At 34.4% G+C, this 13,425-nt stretch overlaps 3 protein-coding genes across 5 annotated transcripts; 2 read left to right on the top strand and 1 right to left on the bottom strand.

Moving 5' to 3' along the window:
* The first annotated feature begins 2,774 nt into the window (after positions 1 to 2,774).
* Positions 2,775 to 8,192, top strand: LOC108973206 (aromatic-L-amino-acid decarboxylase). The gene is made up of 4 exons (XM_018940275.1): positions 2,775 to 3,207; positions 4,805 to 4,989; positions 5,080 to 6,142; positions 7,103 to 8,192. Exons 1-4 carry the CDS (start codon positions 3,078 to 3,080, stop codon positions 7,447 to 7,449), a joined length of 1,725 nt encoding a protein of 574 aa, XP_018795820.1. The 5' UTR covers positions 2,775 to 3,077; the 3' UTR covers positions 7,450 to 8,192.
* Positions 8,193 to 9,883: 1,691 nt separating this feature from the next.
* LOC108973306 (peptidyl-prolyl cis-trans isomerase H) lies at positions 9,884 to 11,623 on the top strand. 2 transcript variants are annotated; one of them, XM_018940501.1, is made up of 4 exons: positions 9,884 to 9,958; positions 10,824 to 10,965; positions 11,024 to 11,200; positions 11,256 to 11,623. In XM_018940501.1, exons 2-4 carry the CDS (start codon positions 10,882 to 10,884, stop codon positions 11,544 to 11,546), a joined length of 552 nt encoding a protein of 183 aa, XP_018796046.1. In that variant the 5' UTR covers positions 9,884 to 9,958; positions 10,824 to 10,881; the 3' UTR covers positions 11,547 to 11,623. The 2 variants fall into 2 exon arrangements, with proteins under 2 accessions (XP_018796046.1, XP_018796045.1); XM_018940500.1 differs by lacking the exon at positions 9,884 to 9,958 and having other exon boundaries at positions 10,771 to 10,965.
* Positions 11,542 to 13,418, bottom strand: LOC108973305 (post-GPI attachment to proteins factor 3). Of its 2 annotated transcripts, XM_018940499.1 has the most exons (8): positions 13,400 to 13,418; positions 13,039 to 13,122; positions 12,757 to 12,920; positions 12,536 to 12,688; positions 12,343 to 12,467; positions 12,133 to 12,269; positions 11,817 to 12,021; positions 11,542 to 11,762 (listed from the first exon to the last, which is right to left on the bottom strand). In XM_018940499.1, the coding sequence occupies exons 1-8, from the start codon at positions 13,401 to 13,403 to the stop codon at positions 11,687 to 11,689; spliced, it is 948 nt and encodes a 315-aa protein (XP_018796044.1). In that variant the 5' UTR covers positions 13,404 to 13,418; the 3' UTR covers positions 11,542 to 11,686. The 2 variants fall into 2 exon arrangements, with proteins under 2 accessions (XP_018796044.1, XP_018796043.1); XM_018940498.1 differs by lacking the exon at positions 13,400 to 13,418 and having other exon boundaries at positions 13,039 to 13,356.
* Between the last annotated feature and the right edge of the window lie 7 nt (positions 13,419 to 13,425).

Genomic DNA, 13,425 nt, shown 5'->3' with positions numbered 1-13,425 from the left:
ATTCATTAAAGTCAAGTTGAAGTAAAGTCTAATGTGCAAATCAAATGAAATGACACAATTAGAAGGATTTTTATAAAAAAAATACCATTTATATAAACCATATACATATATATATTTTTTGTGCCCAAAAAATAAGGGCAGGGTATTTATTTTGAAAATTCTTTATTTATTCTTCCAAATCAATTTCATCCCCTTCAAAGTAATCCCCACTAGATGTAGTACATTATGCCAACGGATTTTCCAATCTTCGAAACACTGGTTGTAGTCACTTTCCGCAATGACCTTCAGTTCCGTCTTCGCTGCGGCTTGAATATCGTATAAAAACGGTGTCCCCGGAGCGGTCTTTTGAGCTTGGTGAACAGACAGAAGTCGCACGGCGACAGATCAGGTGAATACGGTGGTTGCGGAACGATATGGGTTGAGTTTTTGGCGAAATGATCATTTAATGCAAATTCTTTACTCAACAAATTTCGACATCGCAAGAAACGAAAAACTCACTTTTAGCAGCTCACAAAACGACACGTATCTCAAACACTAATGAATATTTTGACATGAAATTTGACATAAATGTGACTGACAGTGCTACCAACCTCAAAATAAAATAATTCTCCAAATCCTTCGACGCGCGCTGTTTAAATTCAGGCACAGTAGTATATATATATAATATTTAAATTAAGCGATGATATCATGGTGTAATGCATATACCTGTATGTATGTATTTATATATCCGTTTACGTACATCAGTGTCGGATTCAGAGAGAGGAAATGAAGGAATAAAAGTTAATAAATCCACTCAGGTTCGTAACTGAAAGTCACTGAGGAAGAATTATGAAAAGATTCTCAAAACTTTGACCACATCGCTTCGTTTTATGAAATTTTTCTATTCAATACATGAATTGATTACAGTATTATAAATTGCAATGAAATATGTCACCCGCACGTCTACGATTTATAATGGGAGTTCTTCAAATTGGTGAGTACTTTTAGTATTTTCACTTATTCTTCACCATCATGTTGGCCAATATATCTATGACAATGACAAGATCTACTAAATAGGCTTAGAATGAAACGACTCAATTCTAATAACTTTTGAGACATAAGTATGTACATACATGAATTCATACACAATAGTTAAAAAATTTGCAGAATCCAAACAGCATTTCACAACTTCGACAGACTATGCAATTACTTGTAAACATTGAAGAGCAAGCGATATTTTATTATAGCCAATTAATACTTTAGTAGTTAAAACAGCAAAACCATTACCTATACTACATATGTACTACCCAGTTCAAATTAAGTTATTAAATAAACTTAATTACGTATTAAATACATTGGGGAATTTTTATGTAAAATGTAAAAGCGTGCTTCATGACAAAAACGATTTAAAACCTAAGGAACTATACCAAAAAAAAAAACAAATTTAAGAGTAATTTTATTCGTTAAATGTTAGGAAAATAATCAAATGAGTGTTCGATTCAAAATAATGTATCTGAATCAGATTTAGAAAAATTGGAAAAACCGGTAACCATTAATTCTGCAGTAATATATTGCAGAACTAGTATTAGAAAAGGTTAGACTGTGATTGCAGTCTTAGCAGACAAAATTTCCATCTTGCCCATTACGAGTTTACACTTTTGTCACTTCTCAAAGTATTTATTTTCAAAAATCAACGAAAAATACAAATGAATATTGTTAATGAAACAAGGAATATTGTCTTGGTTTTTGTGTTTTTTAGAAAACGCAAACATATTTGGTTGCGATTAATTAAGTGAGGATACAACAGCTTGCGGCGACACGCGAACCGTCAATATTTTGCGCAACGCCAAACGTCATGAACAGTTTATCAACTTTTCATTTAAATAATAAATATATTTATGACAACGACATATACTCTACACACCTGCTTACATATACATATGTATACGTAAAATATTCAATTTTCTATTGGTGCGAAAATTTACAACGATCAAATTCATTCATTCATGGTTTTCCCCGTGCAAGTGGTACACCGGGCAACAAGGTTTCAAACTTAGAATGAAATCAGCTTTTGCTTGTCTACCCATTACCCAAATACCAATAGACCCCATAACGATAAAAATCTAATGGACAATGTAGACAAAATCTGTCGCTACCTGAGCATTACAAATTAGTCCAACGTGTTCTTCGGTAAAAAGTAAATCAGAAATTTGGTTGAGCTTTCCCTATTGGAAATCAATCTAAAGCAGCCAATTATTTCACATTTATAAGGTACATATAGTACATAATATACATACATACATATATTATTTTAATCATTATTTTTACAATATAATAATTCTATTCTATTTTATATTTTTCCCATATTTATATAATTGAAAATCGTCCGTTTAGTTGGGGGTTTCCTTGCTGGGTATTTAGTCGTTTTGTATGTGTGTTCATGTTGCCTTCTTAATGATCAATGATCACGCGCTCGTGCTGCCCCCGAATAAAGCGTCTACATCGAGGAGGTAACGATCGATCGAGTTAAGAGCAATAAAGCAATGCTGCCAGCGATGGTTATATTATATGTAGTATCTGCATTACACACATACGAAATTTGCATGTATTACTGTTTATGCCTCTGTATATGCATGTACATTTAATTTCGTGTCTACTAACGCTATGAACGGAACGAGCCCACATGAACGAAGTACGGTTCGATCTCCGGCAAACGAACCAACTCGTCGTTCACATACTTGCTAATATAAAGACGTTCAGTTGGACAAAGCTCAAGTCATTCGTGTAAAGGAAGTGGTAAGACATTGTTCGGACCACATAAATCACGTTCATAAAAATACAATACGCGATTAAGAGTGATACCACCAAATTTTTACAAGAAGATAATATGCTGAGAATTTGATTCTTCAATTAAAGTGTTTCAAATTGAATTAAACGTTTCAAATTAAAGTGACATTCGAGGTGATAATAAAAATAAAAATCAATTAATCTCAGAAGCGAAACCAAAGTGAAAACACTAAATACAAGACTTATTTCAAAAGTATTAATAGTTCAGTAAGAAGCTTTTAGCTCAAAAAAGAAATAAAAAATAAAATAAAATGAATGCTGAAGAGTTTAGGAAATATGGCAAGGATATGGTGGATTATATTTGTGATTATGCACAAAATATTGAACAGCGAGACGTAGCGCCAACGTTGGATCCAGGATATTTAAAACAACTATTACCAGGTAAATAACTTTATTTTTAAATAATGATAATAATTACGTATAAACAACGGATTTTAGATGCTCATATTAAGACTCCGTATTTTTTTTTTTTTTTTTTTTTTTTTTTTTTTTTTTTTTTTTGTTTAATTAATAAGTAATGTGAAATTAACTCGGAAAATACACTAATATTGAAATGCTGCAAATGCAATATATTAGGGATGGTAACTTCTAATATCTATATTTTTACATCTTACCACATATACACATATTACAAGAGATGTAAAATGCAAATAAAAAAGGAATCCATAAAACAGCAGTACAAACTATTCCAATTTTGAAGTGAATACAAATATACATGTATGTACATGCATAAGGTGAGAAATTAAATAAAATATAGTATGAAATATGAATATGTAAGTGGGCAGCAAATAAGGTGGTTGTGGGTAATTTTGAAGAGAAAATGTCACGCAAAAAATTACTCCTACTCAGATTAACAATTAAACATCGTCAAATACCTCATATTTTCTCCTCTACAATTAACAACTCTTACCGTTGCCATATACACGCGCCGATCCCACGAAATCTCCGAAACAGCTAAATAACGAGGGATAGCTAAATGAGTAAATATTATCGACTGCATGATTACTTCAATGCTATTTACATAAGCTAACCAATTAGCAGCCAATAAATAACTGAAAAAACAACAGCAACAACTAAGGATTAACAAAAGCAAACATCTAAAGCAAAAATGGCATTCCTAATCCTACTGTTAGCTAAATATATGTTTGCAAAAAATATCCAAAATCAACATTTGCACCTTTATTTATTGGTATGAGCCTTTGTTTAAAGAGAATTTTAATAATCTATTTATCAGTCATAGCATCGCTTATTATTGTTGATCCTAGTATATCTATACGCATTGCCCAAAAATAACCAAACTCGTATGTACATATGTACATATGAATGTGCATGTAGCGCATTTACATGTGTGTGGTGTATACATACGTGTTGAGCGTGTGCACCTGCCCAATCTGTTACTAAACTAGCGCCCAATTAGCTCACATGCCATGTTATTCTACAAGACTAATGCTAAAGTGTTAATTGAAATATTAAATACACCCGAAATGTACCGAACGCGCATGCACACGTTTAATTTGTGGGCGTAAACATTTTCGTTAATCATGCAATGAGGCATAGGTCTCACCCAAAGCCATATACACATATATATTAAAACCATAAAGCACCTGGAAATTAAAAAGAAATTTATTTTGCTAAGTTGGTGAGACTGTCCTATGACAGTAGTGCGTTGCGATTTCCACAATGGATACAAATATTGATAAAAAAAACTGTCTAAAATATTGTATTTCTAAACAAATTTCGCATGTGGTCTCGTTGCGAATGTGGGAAAAAGCGTGCGGTCATTCAGTTTTATCTAAAGTTTAAAGGCGATAAAATAAATAATTATGAATAATTAAATATTTTTGTGGTACTTTTTTGTCACAATATATACAATGTTTGTATACATACACCTGCTAGTCGGAATTGTTTATTACGTATATGTATATGTACATTTATTTATTGATTATTATGTATTTTCTTTCGCTTTGTTTCTATACAGTTAAAGCGCCACTGAAACCAGAAAAATTCGAAGATGTTCTAGCTGATTTCGAAGAAAAAGTAATGCCTGGTGTTGTGCATTGGAATCATCCGAAATTCTTCGCCTACTTTCCAGCGGGCAACTCATTCCCTTCAATTTTGGGCGACATGCTAAGTTCAGCTATCGGTTCGATCGGATTTTCATGGGTAAGCCTTTACGCCTAGACGGAAGTTTGTATATCAATATTATTTTAATTACTTTGATTATTTTTCCTCACATGCTTCGTTACCAAACAGGCATCCTGCCCCGCATCTACAGAGCTTGAAACTATTGTACTAGATTGGTATGCTAAAGCGCTCGGTTTACCAAAAGCCTTCATCAGTGATCTACCCGGCAGTCGAGGGGGTGGTGCACTACAAGGATCAGCATCCGAATGTACACTTGTCTGTATGATTACCGCACGTTCACGTGCCATTCAAAAACTGAAAGGAATGTGCTCAGAGATACACGAAAGCGTTTTCCTGCCACAATTGATCGCATATGCCAGCAAGGAAGCACATTCTTCGGTAGAGAAAGCGGCTAAAATGGCCCTCGTAAAACTTCGTATTATTGAGGCCGATGAACGAGGACGCATGCGTGTGGATCTGTTGCGGCAGGCAATGCAAAATGATGCCAACGCTGGCCTTACCCCATTTTTTGTTGTTGCAACAGTTGGCACAACAGGCGCTTGCGCTTTTGATAATCTCACCGAAATCGGTAAAGTGTGTAGGGACTTGCCAAATGTGTGGTTCCATGTAGATGGTGCATATGCAGGCAATTCGTTCATTTTACCAGAAATGCGTAAATTCTCAGAAGGTTTGGAATATGCTGACTCATTTAACACAAATCCCAACAAATTGTTGCTTACAAATTTTGATGCATCCGCAATGTGGGTTAAGGATGTAATGAGTTTGAAGACAGCTTTGAACGTTAACCCTTTATATTTGCAACATGAACATGAGAAGGCTATAGACTATCGACATTATGGTATACCGTTGAGTCGTCGTTTTCGTGCGCTTAAATTGTGGTTTGTCTTTCGATCATATGGTATCATGGGTCTGCAGGCGTATATACGCAATCATATGGCATTAGCGAAGAAATTCGAAATGCTTGTACGAAAGGACGACCGCTTCGAGGTTAGAAACGATGTATACCTGGGTTTAGTGTGCTTCCGCATGCGCGCAGAAGACACATATAATCAAGAGCTGCTGGCACAAATAAATCACTCGGGCAAGATGCATATGATACCGTCGATGGTGAATGGCAAATATGTGATACGGTTCTGCGTGACGTACGAACATGCCACAGAGAAGGATATAAGTAAGTATAATAGAATTTGAAAACGGGCAAAAAGTTCATTATTAGAAATCGATCACCTTAAATAAATCAGCTAATTTTTCATAAAATATTATATTTATATTATGTATATATAACACTTATATTTTTAATTAATTATTAAATTAATTTTTATACTGTCGCAATGTTGCTACAGTAAAATAGTTTTTCTCACCTATATACAAACAAGATGACGAGACGAGTTGAATTCTGAATGACTGTCCGTCTGTTCGTCCGTCCGCCTGTGCAAACAATAACTTCAATAAAAATTTATATATCATGATGGAATTTGGTATAGTACACATTTTCCTTGGCACCCAAGGATTATTAGTATTGAAAATCGGTGAAATCGCTAGAGTACTAGAAGTACAAAAAATCTATAACTAAATGTGCCAGAGACATACAATTTTACATGTTAGGAAAGGGTTTTATGGAAGCTTTTTTTTCCAAATTTTAACAATTCTTGACATTCCTACATTGTGCCTGCATTTTCACACTGTCGGTAGGAGTTCTTATAATATTTGCACTATTTTTTCACCCACAAATGCCCCTTTCCACTGCAATCCTCCGTGCCAAGTTATGGTACTTTATACATTTTCGATAAGTGGTCAAATTACGCCCGTCTACTGACTCCGCCAAGGAACATATATACCAAGATTCACGATATCTCAATTTTTACTCAAGTTTCAGCTTGCACGACAGACGGAGAGAGAGATTTCAACTCGTCTCGTCATCCTGGTCATTTAGTCCAATATTTATGTCGATTAATTTTATTTGATACGCACAACCGTTAGGTGAATAAAACTATTATACTCTGTAGCAATATATAGCAAGAGTATTAATAGAAGTTTGGTGTGTTAATGCAACAGTATTTTTTTATAGAAAGCTTTGATTGTAAATAATAAAAACAAAATTAAATTGTAATATGCAATTTCCTCTCAACAGCCGACGCTTGGAGTGAAATCAAAGCATTTGCCGATGACATCCTTCGCGATGTGCCTGCATTATCCCCAACTCCCGAAAAGGAGAAAGTCGTTTCGGAACCTCAACCTATCATTGGCAAACCACCAATTAAAAAGAAGCTTACACGCACCAAATCTTTGCGTTTCTCGTTCACACGAAGTATATCTCGAGAAATGTACGAAAGCCAAAATGAGCATCTCAAGGACGGCTGCACACCGATTTTGGTTGTAGACTCTAACACTATGCTTCAAAGTTTTATGAAAGCAACGTCGGATCAGAAGAAATTACGAGGCATCGAAGATGAAGAAGCCGACGAGGCTAGTAATTAGCCAATACCTCGAATCGCTAATCACAAATTGAAGCATCAAGAGTCCTAGGCGATGACCGCCATTCTTTGTACAATTATTAAATATGCGGTGTATAAAAATGTAATTATACCGAAGGTATTCAAACATGAGTTTATACTACATTAAAAAGTCAGCAGTCCCATTTTCAGCTCGAATGACCTTTAAATAAATGCTTGTAGTATTACAGTTATGTATATACTTGAAGTGAAGTGAGCGATGTATCAGAAATTATTGAAAACTGATACTTACACTTGAACTTGAACCTTATCGGACCAAGTTGTCTAAGTTATATTAGTTAAATATTAATCTAGCTTAACAGATTTTCACGAGAGCATAACTGTTCCTTATCGTCACATTTCGCCTCCTTTTTTGTGTTCCTACTGATCTACATTCTGATTTTTCGCAGTCATTTATGCACACATACGTAGATATTGCACCACATATGCATATTCATATACACACTGGAATAGTTGTATTTATTTATTTATTTATTATGTAATGCAAAACATTAGATGTAAGTCCTGTGTCAATTAAAAATGTATATACATATGTATGTCCATATAAATAAAGGTGTTTGTATATTTATAATATTAATACCAATGTATTAGAATATGTGTAAGTATAGACGATTGTTTTAAATAGGTATAATGTTTGATTACTGTAAGATTTAATAAGTTTGTAATAAAAAATATCTCCTCGACTTCAATCGAATATCTTATGCACCACTCAAAAGCTGTTTGCATTAATTAGAACAAGAAAGAAAGCTCACTTCGGCAGCACCAAAGCTACATATAATACCCTTCACAAATAAATAGAAGTTTATATGCAAGATCTACAAGTAGAAATTTTGATCGGCCAGTTTGTGCAAGTATGTCAGCTATATGCTATACTGGTCTCATCTAAAAAATTTAATCGTGATTTTATGATTACTTTGAAATAAGTCTAAATAAGTTGAACCGGTACAAGTTTTTTCTGAAACCGAACCGGGTCAATTTTTGCGGGGGTTTGAAACTCTGGTAATAATTCTCGTCAAATAAATTGTAAAAGTGGGGTTTGCCGAATTAAAAAAAGATTTAGAACTATCAAATAAAGCTATGTATGTATGTATATATATGTAATATATTCTTATATTATTATTTCTTCCGACCGCAGTTTTTAAATTATATGTATTTGTTTCTCAATTGAACTTAAAAATCTACTGACATTTCCTTTTTTTTTTGCTCCTTTAACATATCTAAAAGAAAATTAATGGACAAATTGCGCTGCCGTATATCACAGAACCATGTCAGACTGCAAAGATGATCGTCATACAGGGAGGAAGGAAGGACTATTCACTGACGAAATCCCTTAGGCCAATTAGTTTAACTTCCTTCTTAGTATGGAACATATCATTGATTGCAATGAGGTCCAAGTCGTTGAGAATTGCACCTGTACATGCGCAAGAGAATGTTTACAAAGCAGAGAAAGCGTGGCAAGAGCACTGTAAAAAAGGAATGTGGCGGTACGTGTACGCAGATGGACAGAGGCCGTACTGTGCACTAGGAAATCTGGAGATACCAGGATTCGTCTCGGCACTACAATTGGCTGCTCATATGGTAGAGTGCTCTCCTCTCTATTATGTAGTTTAGTCGTTGACGACCTCTTAAACGATCATCGTTCCGATTAAACTGTTCGGTGGAAGCAACATATGGACCTGACCATAGTCAAAGCTACTAAAGCAATCGATTAGTCTAGAAACCTTGTGGCTATGAGCAACGGATTATCAGGTGGATGTACAACATTATTTACGTATGGGACCAAAGCACTTGAAGTCATGCTAGAACTCACACCGCTTCACCTAGGAATCAATCAAGCAGCCAACCATACATTACTTCAAATGACAGCAGAAGTTTGGCAGGGGTATGTGCGACATGGTAATCTCATCATAGCAAATGAAGGTCATCAATATCGATATACCATTGGCTCTTCTCCCAAGGGACAGCATTACCAAAAGAGGAAACTTCACTAGGAAGTTCAAAGCAGTAAGGCTGCATAGAATGATCTTGCAACTTCTTCACCGGAGTGATTTAACTTTGGCTTTGGCTAACACGAGGAGACGTAATGGCCGAGTTTTTTTTCATAGAAATACATTGCTACAGTAGAACTTTTTTCACATATCATGAGGAATATCGTGGAGTGTATAAACAATTCTAGAATCATGAAAAAATTTTGATAAATAAAAAAGCAATAAACGTTTTTTTTTTTAATTTTTCACCATGTTGTTTTACATTAATTTTGTTTTATAACATTGTCAATAAATTATAAAAAAAATAGGAATGATAGCCAGACATTTTGTGAACATTAAAAAAAAATAAGCAAATCGGTCCGCCAGTTTAAAAAAGTGTATGTTTGAAAAAACCGCGTTTAAAGTTTGAGGTGTGCATTCCGAGCGCTCCGAACGTCGGGCTGTGTTATTATTTTTGGGGCTTTTTCGAAACATTCCAATAGTAAAGTGAGTTTCTACATTAATTCTAAGGGTACAAGGGAACAGAAAATGCAAAAAAAACTTTTTTTGAAAAAAGATTACGTCGCTTATCAGTCTTCAAATGCTCGATGAGTGGAAAATCAGAAGAATGTTTCCCAAATGTAATAAATTCCGGCTACTTGTCGCATTCTTCACTGACCGTTGTAAGTACAAGATGCACTTTTATAACATGGGCCTGTACACATGTTGATTGACTGTACAGCAGTCTGCAGACCCATAAAGACTCTTGGATCCATGTCTCTTAATAGGGATCACTTCGCCTAAATAGCACCTACCTATTGGAATTCATCAATGTGTTGGGGCTATGTGAGTTGTTGTGGCTTAGAAGAGGACACCGCGCGATCGCGGTGCAAACCTCAGTTATTATATATCTATCTACGACAAATACTTAGCAGTTTCTAATATAATAGCATATACATTATAATTTATGTGAGCCCAGGTACATTTATTTTAATTCATAAACAACCACCATCAAATATAACTTTTCATTTCTCTCCTCTGACACATGTTAAAGGCTTTTGCGTGTCACTTAAATTCAGTTATTAAAATTATAACATTTGGAATGTTAGTATGCATGCGTACTTACAACTAATTGGAAGAATAATTAATTAAATTTAACACACTTTAAATCACAATATTTTTTGCGCCCCGAATTATAAACGGAATAAACTATTTACAGAAGAAACAGCTGATTTAAAGACTGACAGGCTGTCACTGACAACTGTCATACAATGTAACGATGCATGCTAACTAAATTCATACAAACATATATACAACATTCATCCTCATATGCTTAACCGCTAATTGTCATTTAACAATTTTTAACTTATAGTACGCGGGCCATTATTCTGAAATTGAGTTGAATAAATTATATGAAAATATAAAGTAAAATGCCAACATGGAATCAAATTCTATCACAACTACGCAACCCCAGCAATCCAGTAGTTTTCTTTGATATATCTGTTGGTACGACGGTAAGTTATAAACATATCTCGCAATCCGTCAACATTAAACTTGAAATTTTCTGTTTAGGAAATTGGTCGTATGATTTTTGAGTTGTTTGCGGATACTGTACCGAAAACGGCAGAAAATTTCCGTCAACTTTGCACGGGTGAATACCGGCCTGACGATGTTCCAATGGGATACAAAGGCGCTAGTTTCCATCGTGTTATTAAAGATTTTATGATTCAAGGAGGTGACTTTGTCCATGTATGTAATGTGAAGTGTTAATCAATTTATATGTCTAATAAAGCTCAATATTTAGGGAGATGGTACAGGTGTAATGAGCATTTATGGCGGCACATTCGTTGATGAGAACTTTACGCTAAAACATGATTCGCCAGGCCTTCTTTCTATGGCTAACAGTGGTAAAGATACAAATGGTTGTCAATTTTTTATCACTTGTGCCAAATGTAACTTCCTTGATGGAAAGCATGTTGTTTTTGGGCGTGTGCTGGACGGACTCCTTATAATGCGAAAAATAGAAAATGTGCCTACAGGCCCAAACAATAAACCTAAACTACCTGTAACAATATCACAATGCGGACAAATGTAAAAGTTGTACCATTCTTATTATTAATTCATGTATACATCATAATTAGAATAAAATTTTATACAGCTTTGATTCTTAAATTAGTAGAATAAAATTTGCTAGGTAATCTTAAGTGCCTCATAATCACAAAAATACTAGAAGCCTCAGTTCTGCTTGCCTCGCTTTTCAAACTCAAATTGCATTTCCTTACGTAACGAGCGGCAATCATCAATGATAAAACTAAGCATAAATAAGATGAGAATTTCGAAAAAGGAAATAATTTAATTTACATACTCGTAAAACACCGAAATAATTGGAACTGTGGCTAAATGCCACAAAGCATGGGCATCGATTATCCAAAAAATTGGAGGAAAATCCAATAGTTCTAGGCTCATTGACATCCCAAATAAAATATAGAAGCGGATAATTTGTCGATAATTCGGCCTTCGATGACGTTCAAAGTAACACCAAATAAACCAGCCAAGTGCAGATAGGGTGCCTATTGATAAAAAATTACGTTTTAGAAAATATTAACAGGATAATAAAGATAAGATTATTTTAAAGTCAAGCTAATAGATAGATAGATGTAACCTTTATGAAATTTTCTTACCAGTTAATACATTCGTTGTCATATTAAGAGAGTAACTAAATTTCCCAAAGCTCAGGTACGCAAAGTAGTTCACGAAGAATGATAGGAACATTAATGAAATCAGCCCTCGAAGAATCAAAGAATGACGATATAACATTCTGAAAATTTATTATAAAAATGTGTATGCAAATATATATTTTAAAGAAGAGGATTTGCAATAGTTTTACCTACCTCATAAGCATACAGTAAAATGACACAAGTACAATACTGTACGCAAACGCGTAATCCATTAACTCTGTCACAGGAAAGTCCCTTGTATGAAACACGGACGACCATATCCAACCGTTAATGCACACCTTAGGTATCCAAGTTTTAGGATAATTGAATTTGTTTATATATACATATAAATTAAATCAGCACTTACAAATGAAAAAATGTGCCACAACTTATAACACGGACTATCCGCGCGAACTTCAGTTCGAAATCGGCGGAGCGCTCGAACGTGCGCAATTAAATTGCATATGGAGAAGAACACCGAAGCAGGCTCTTGCATACCGAGAAAACGAACAAATGGCCACTAAATCATAAAAAAAAGTTTATAATTTTATTATGAAGTTAATTCATAAAAAAGAAAGGAATTATTACCTTTCCATAGAACTGTGGAACATCCCAACCACGTTCTGCAAAGGCGTCTACTGTGCGCCACATACAACCATACTGACATTCGTCTGCACAATTCCAAGCAAATGCCTTATCAAATACAGACTGCTGATAATATTTTATAGCCTGTTCCTGAATTTCGACCCCATCTACATATATAAAATATGGAATTCTATGTATTTTTGTTAAATTTTTCCACTAAACTGAGACAGTTCACTGTCGTACTCTTAATGCTTGGTGTATTTACACACCATAATATTTGCTTACCAGCACTACAATTTTGTCGCTCACAGTTTTGTCGACAATTATGGAAGAATTGTGTGCGATCTCCAATAGACGCATGACAATTTACTACGAAACAAATAAGTAGTAAAATATAAAGTATATTAGGGTAGACTGAATCATACATTATTCTAAAATGTTTAACAACAGATATTTATAAACTTTCACCACCATATATCAAACATTTTTCGTATCTCTCTCCACATGCATTGCCTTATCGATTTTAGGGTAGTTGGAGCTGTGTGGGGTCAATAAGCAGTGTTGCATAAAATGTTGATAAAGCATATTGCATTTGTTTGTATTTGTAATACCATAACAAATTTAAATACTATCAGACGTAAGGTACCCATATATTTTATATATATATTCCAA

Source organism: Bactrocera latifrons, unplaced genomic scaffold, assembly GCF_001853355.1.
Source record: "Bactrocera latifrons isolate USDA-ARS-PBARC rearing strain unplaced genomic scaffold, ASM185335v1 scaffold_47, whole genome shotgun sequence".
Classification (NCBI taxonomy): domain Eukaryota; kingdom Metazoa; phylum Arthropoda; class Insecta; order Diptera; family Tephritidae; genus Bactrocera; species Bactrocera latifrons.
The sequence above is the reverse complement of the archived record's forward strand: the minus strand, read 5'-3'. Positions and strand labels throughout refer to the sequence as shown.

Coding starts and splice junctions, on each gene's coding strand:
- LOC108973206 (XM_018940275.1), top strand. CDS start 3,078: ATGAATGCTGAAGAGTTTAGGAAATATGGCAAGGATATGGTGGATTAT. Junction 3,208..4,804: donor TTTAAAACAACTATTACCAG/GTAAATAACTTT, acceptor GTTTCTATACAG/TTAAAGCGCCACTGAAACCA. Junction 4,990..5,079: donor GTTCGATCGGATTTTCATGG/GTAAGCCTTTAC, acceptor GTTACCAAACAG/GCATCCTGCCCCGCATCTAC.
- LOC108973306 (XM_018940501.1), top strand. CDS start 10,882: ATGCCAACATGGAATCAAATTCTATCACAACTACGCAACCCCAGCAAT. Junction 10,966..11,023: donor ATATATCTGTTGGTACGACG/GTAAGTTATAAA, acceptor TTTTCTGTTTAG/GAAATTGGTCGTATGATTTT. Junction 11,201..11,255: donor AAGGAGGTGACTTTGTCCAT/GTATGTAATGTG, acceptor CTCAATATTTAG/GGAGATGGTACAGGTGTAAT.
- LOC108973305 (XM_018940498.1), bottom strand. CDS start 13,180: ATGTATGATTCAGTCTACCCTAATATACTTTATATTTTACTACTTATT. Junction 12,921..13,038: donor GCGACAAAATTGTAGTGCTG/GTAAGCAAATAT, acceptor TTATATATGTAG/ATGGGGTCGAAATTCAGGAA. Junction 12,270..12,342: donor TTTTACTGTATGCTTATGAG/GTAGGTAAAACT, acceptor ATAAATTTTCAG/AATGTTATATCGTCATTCTT.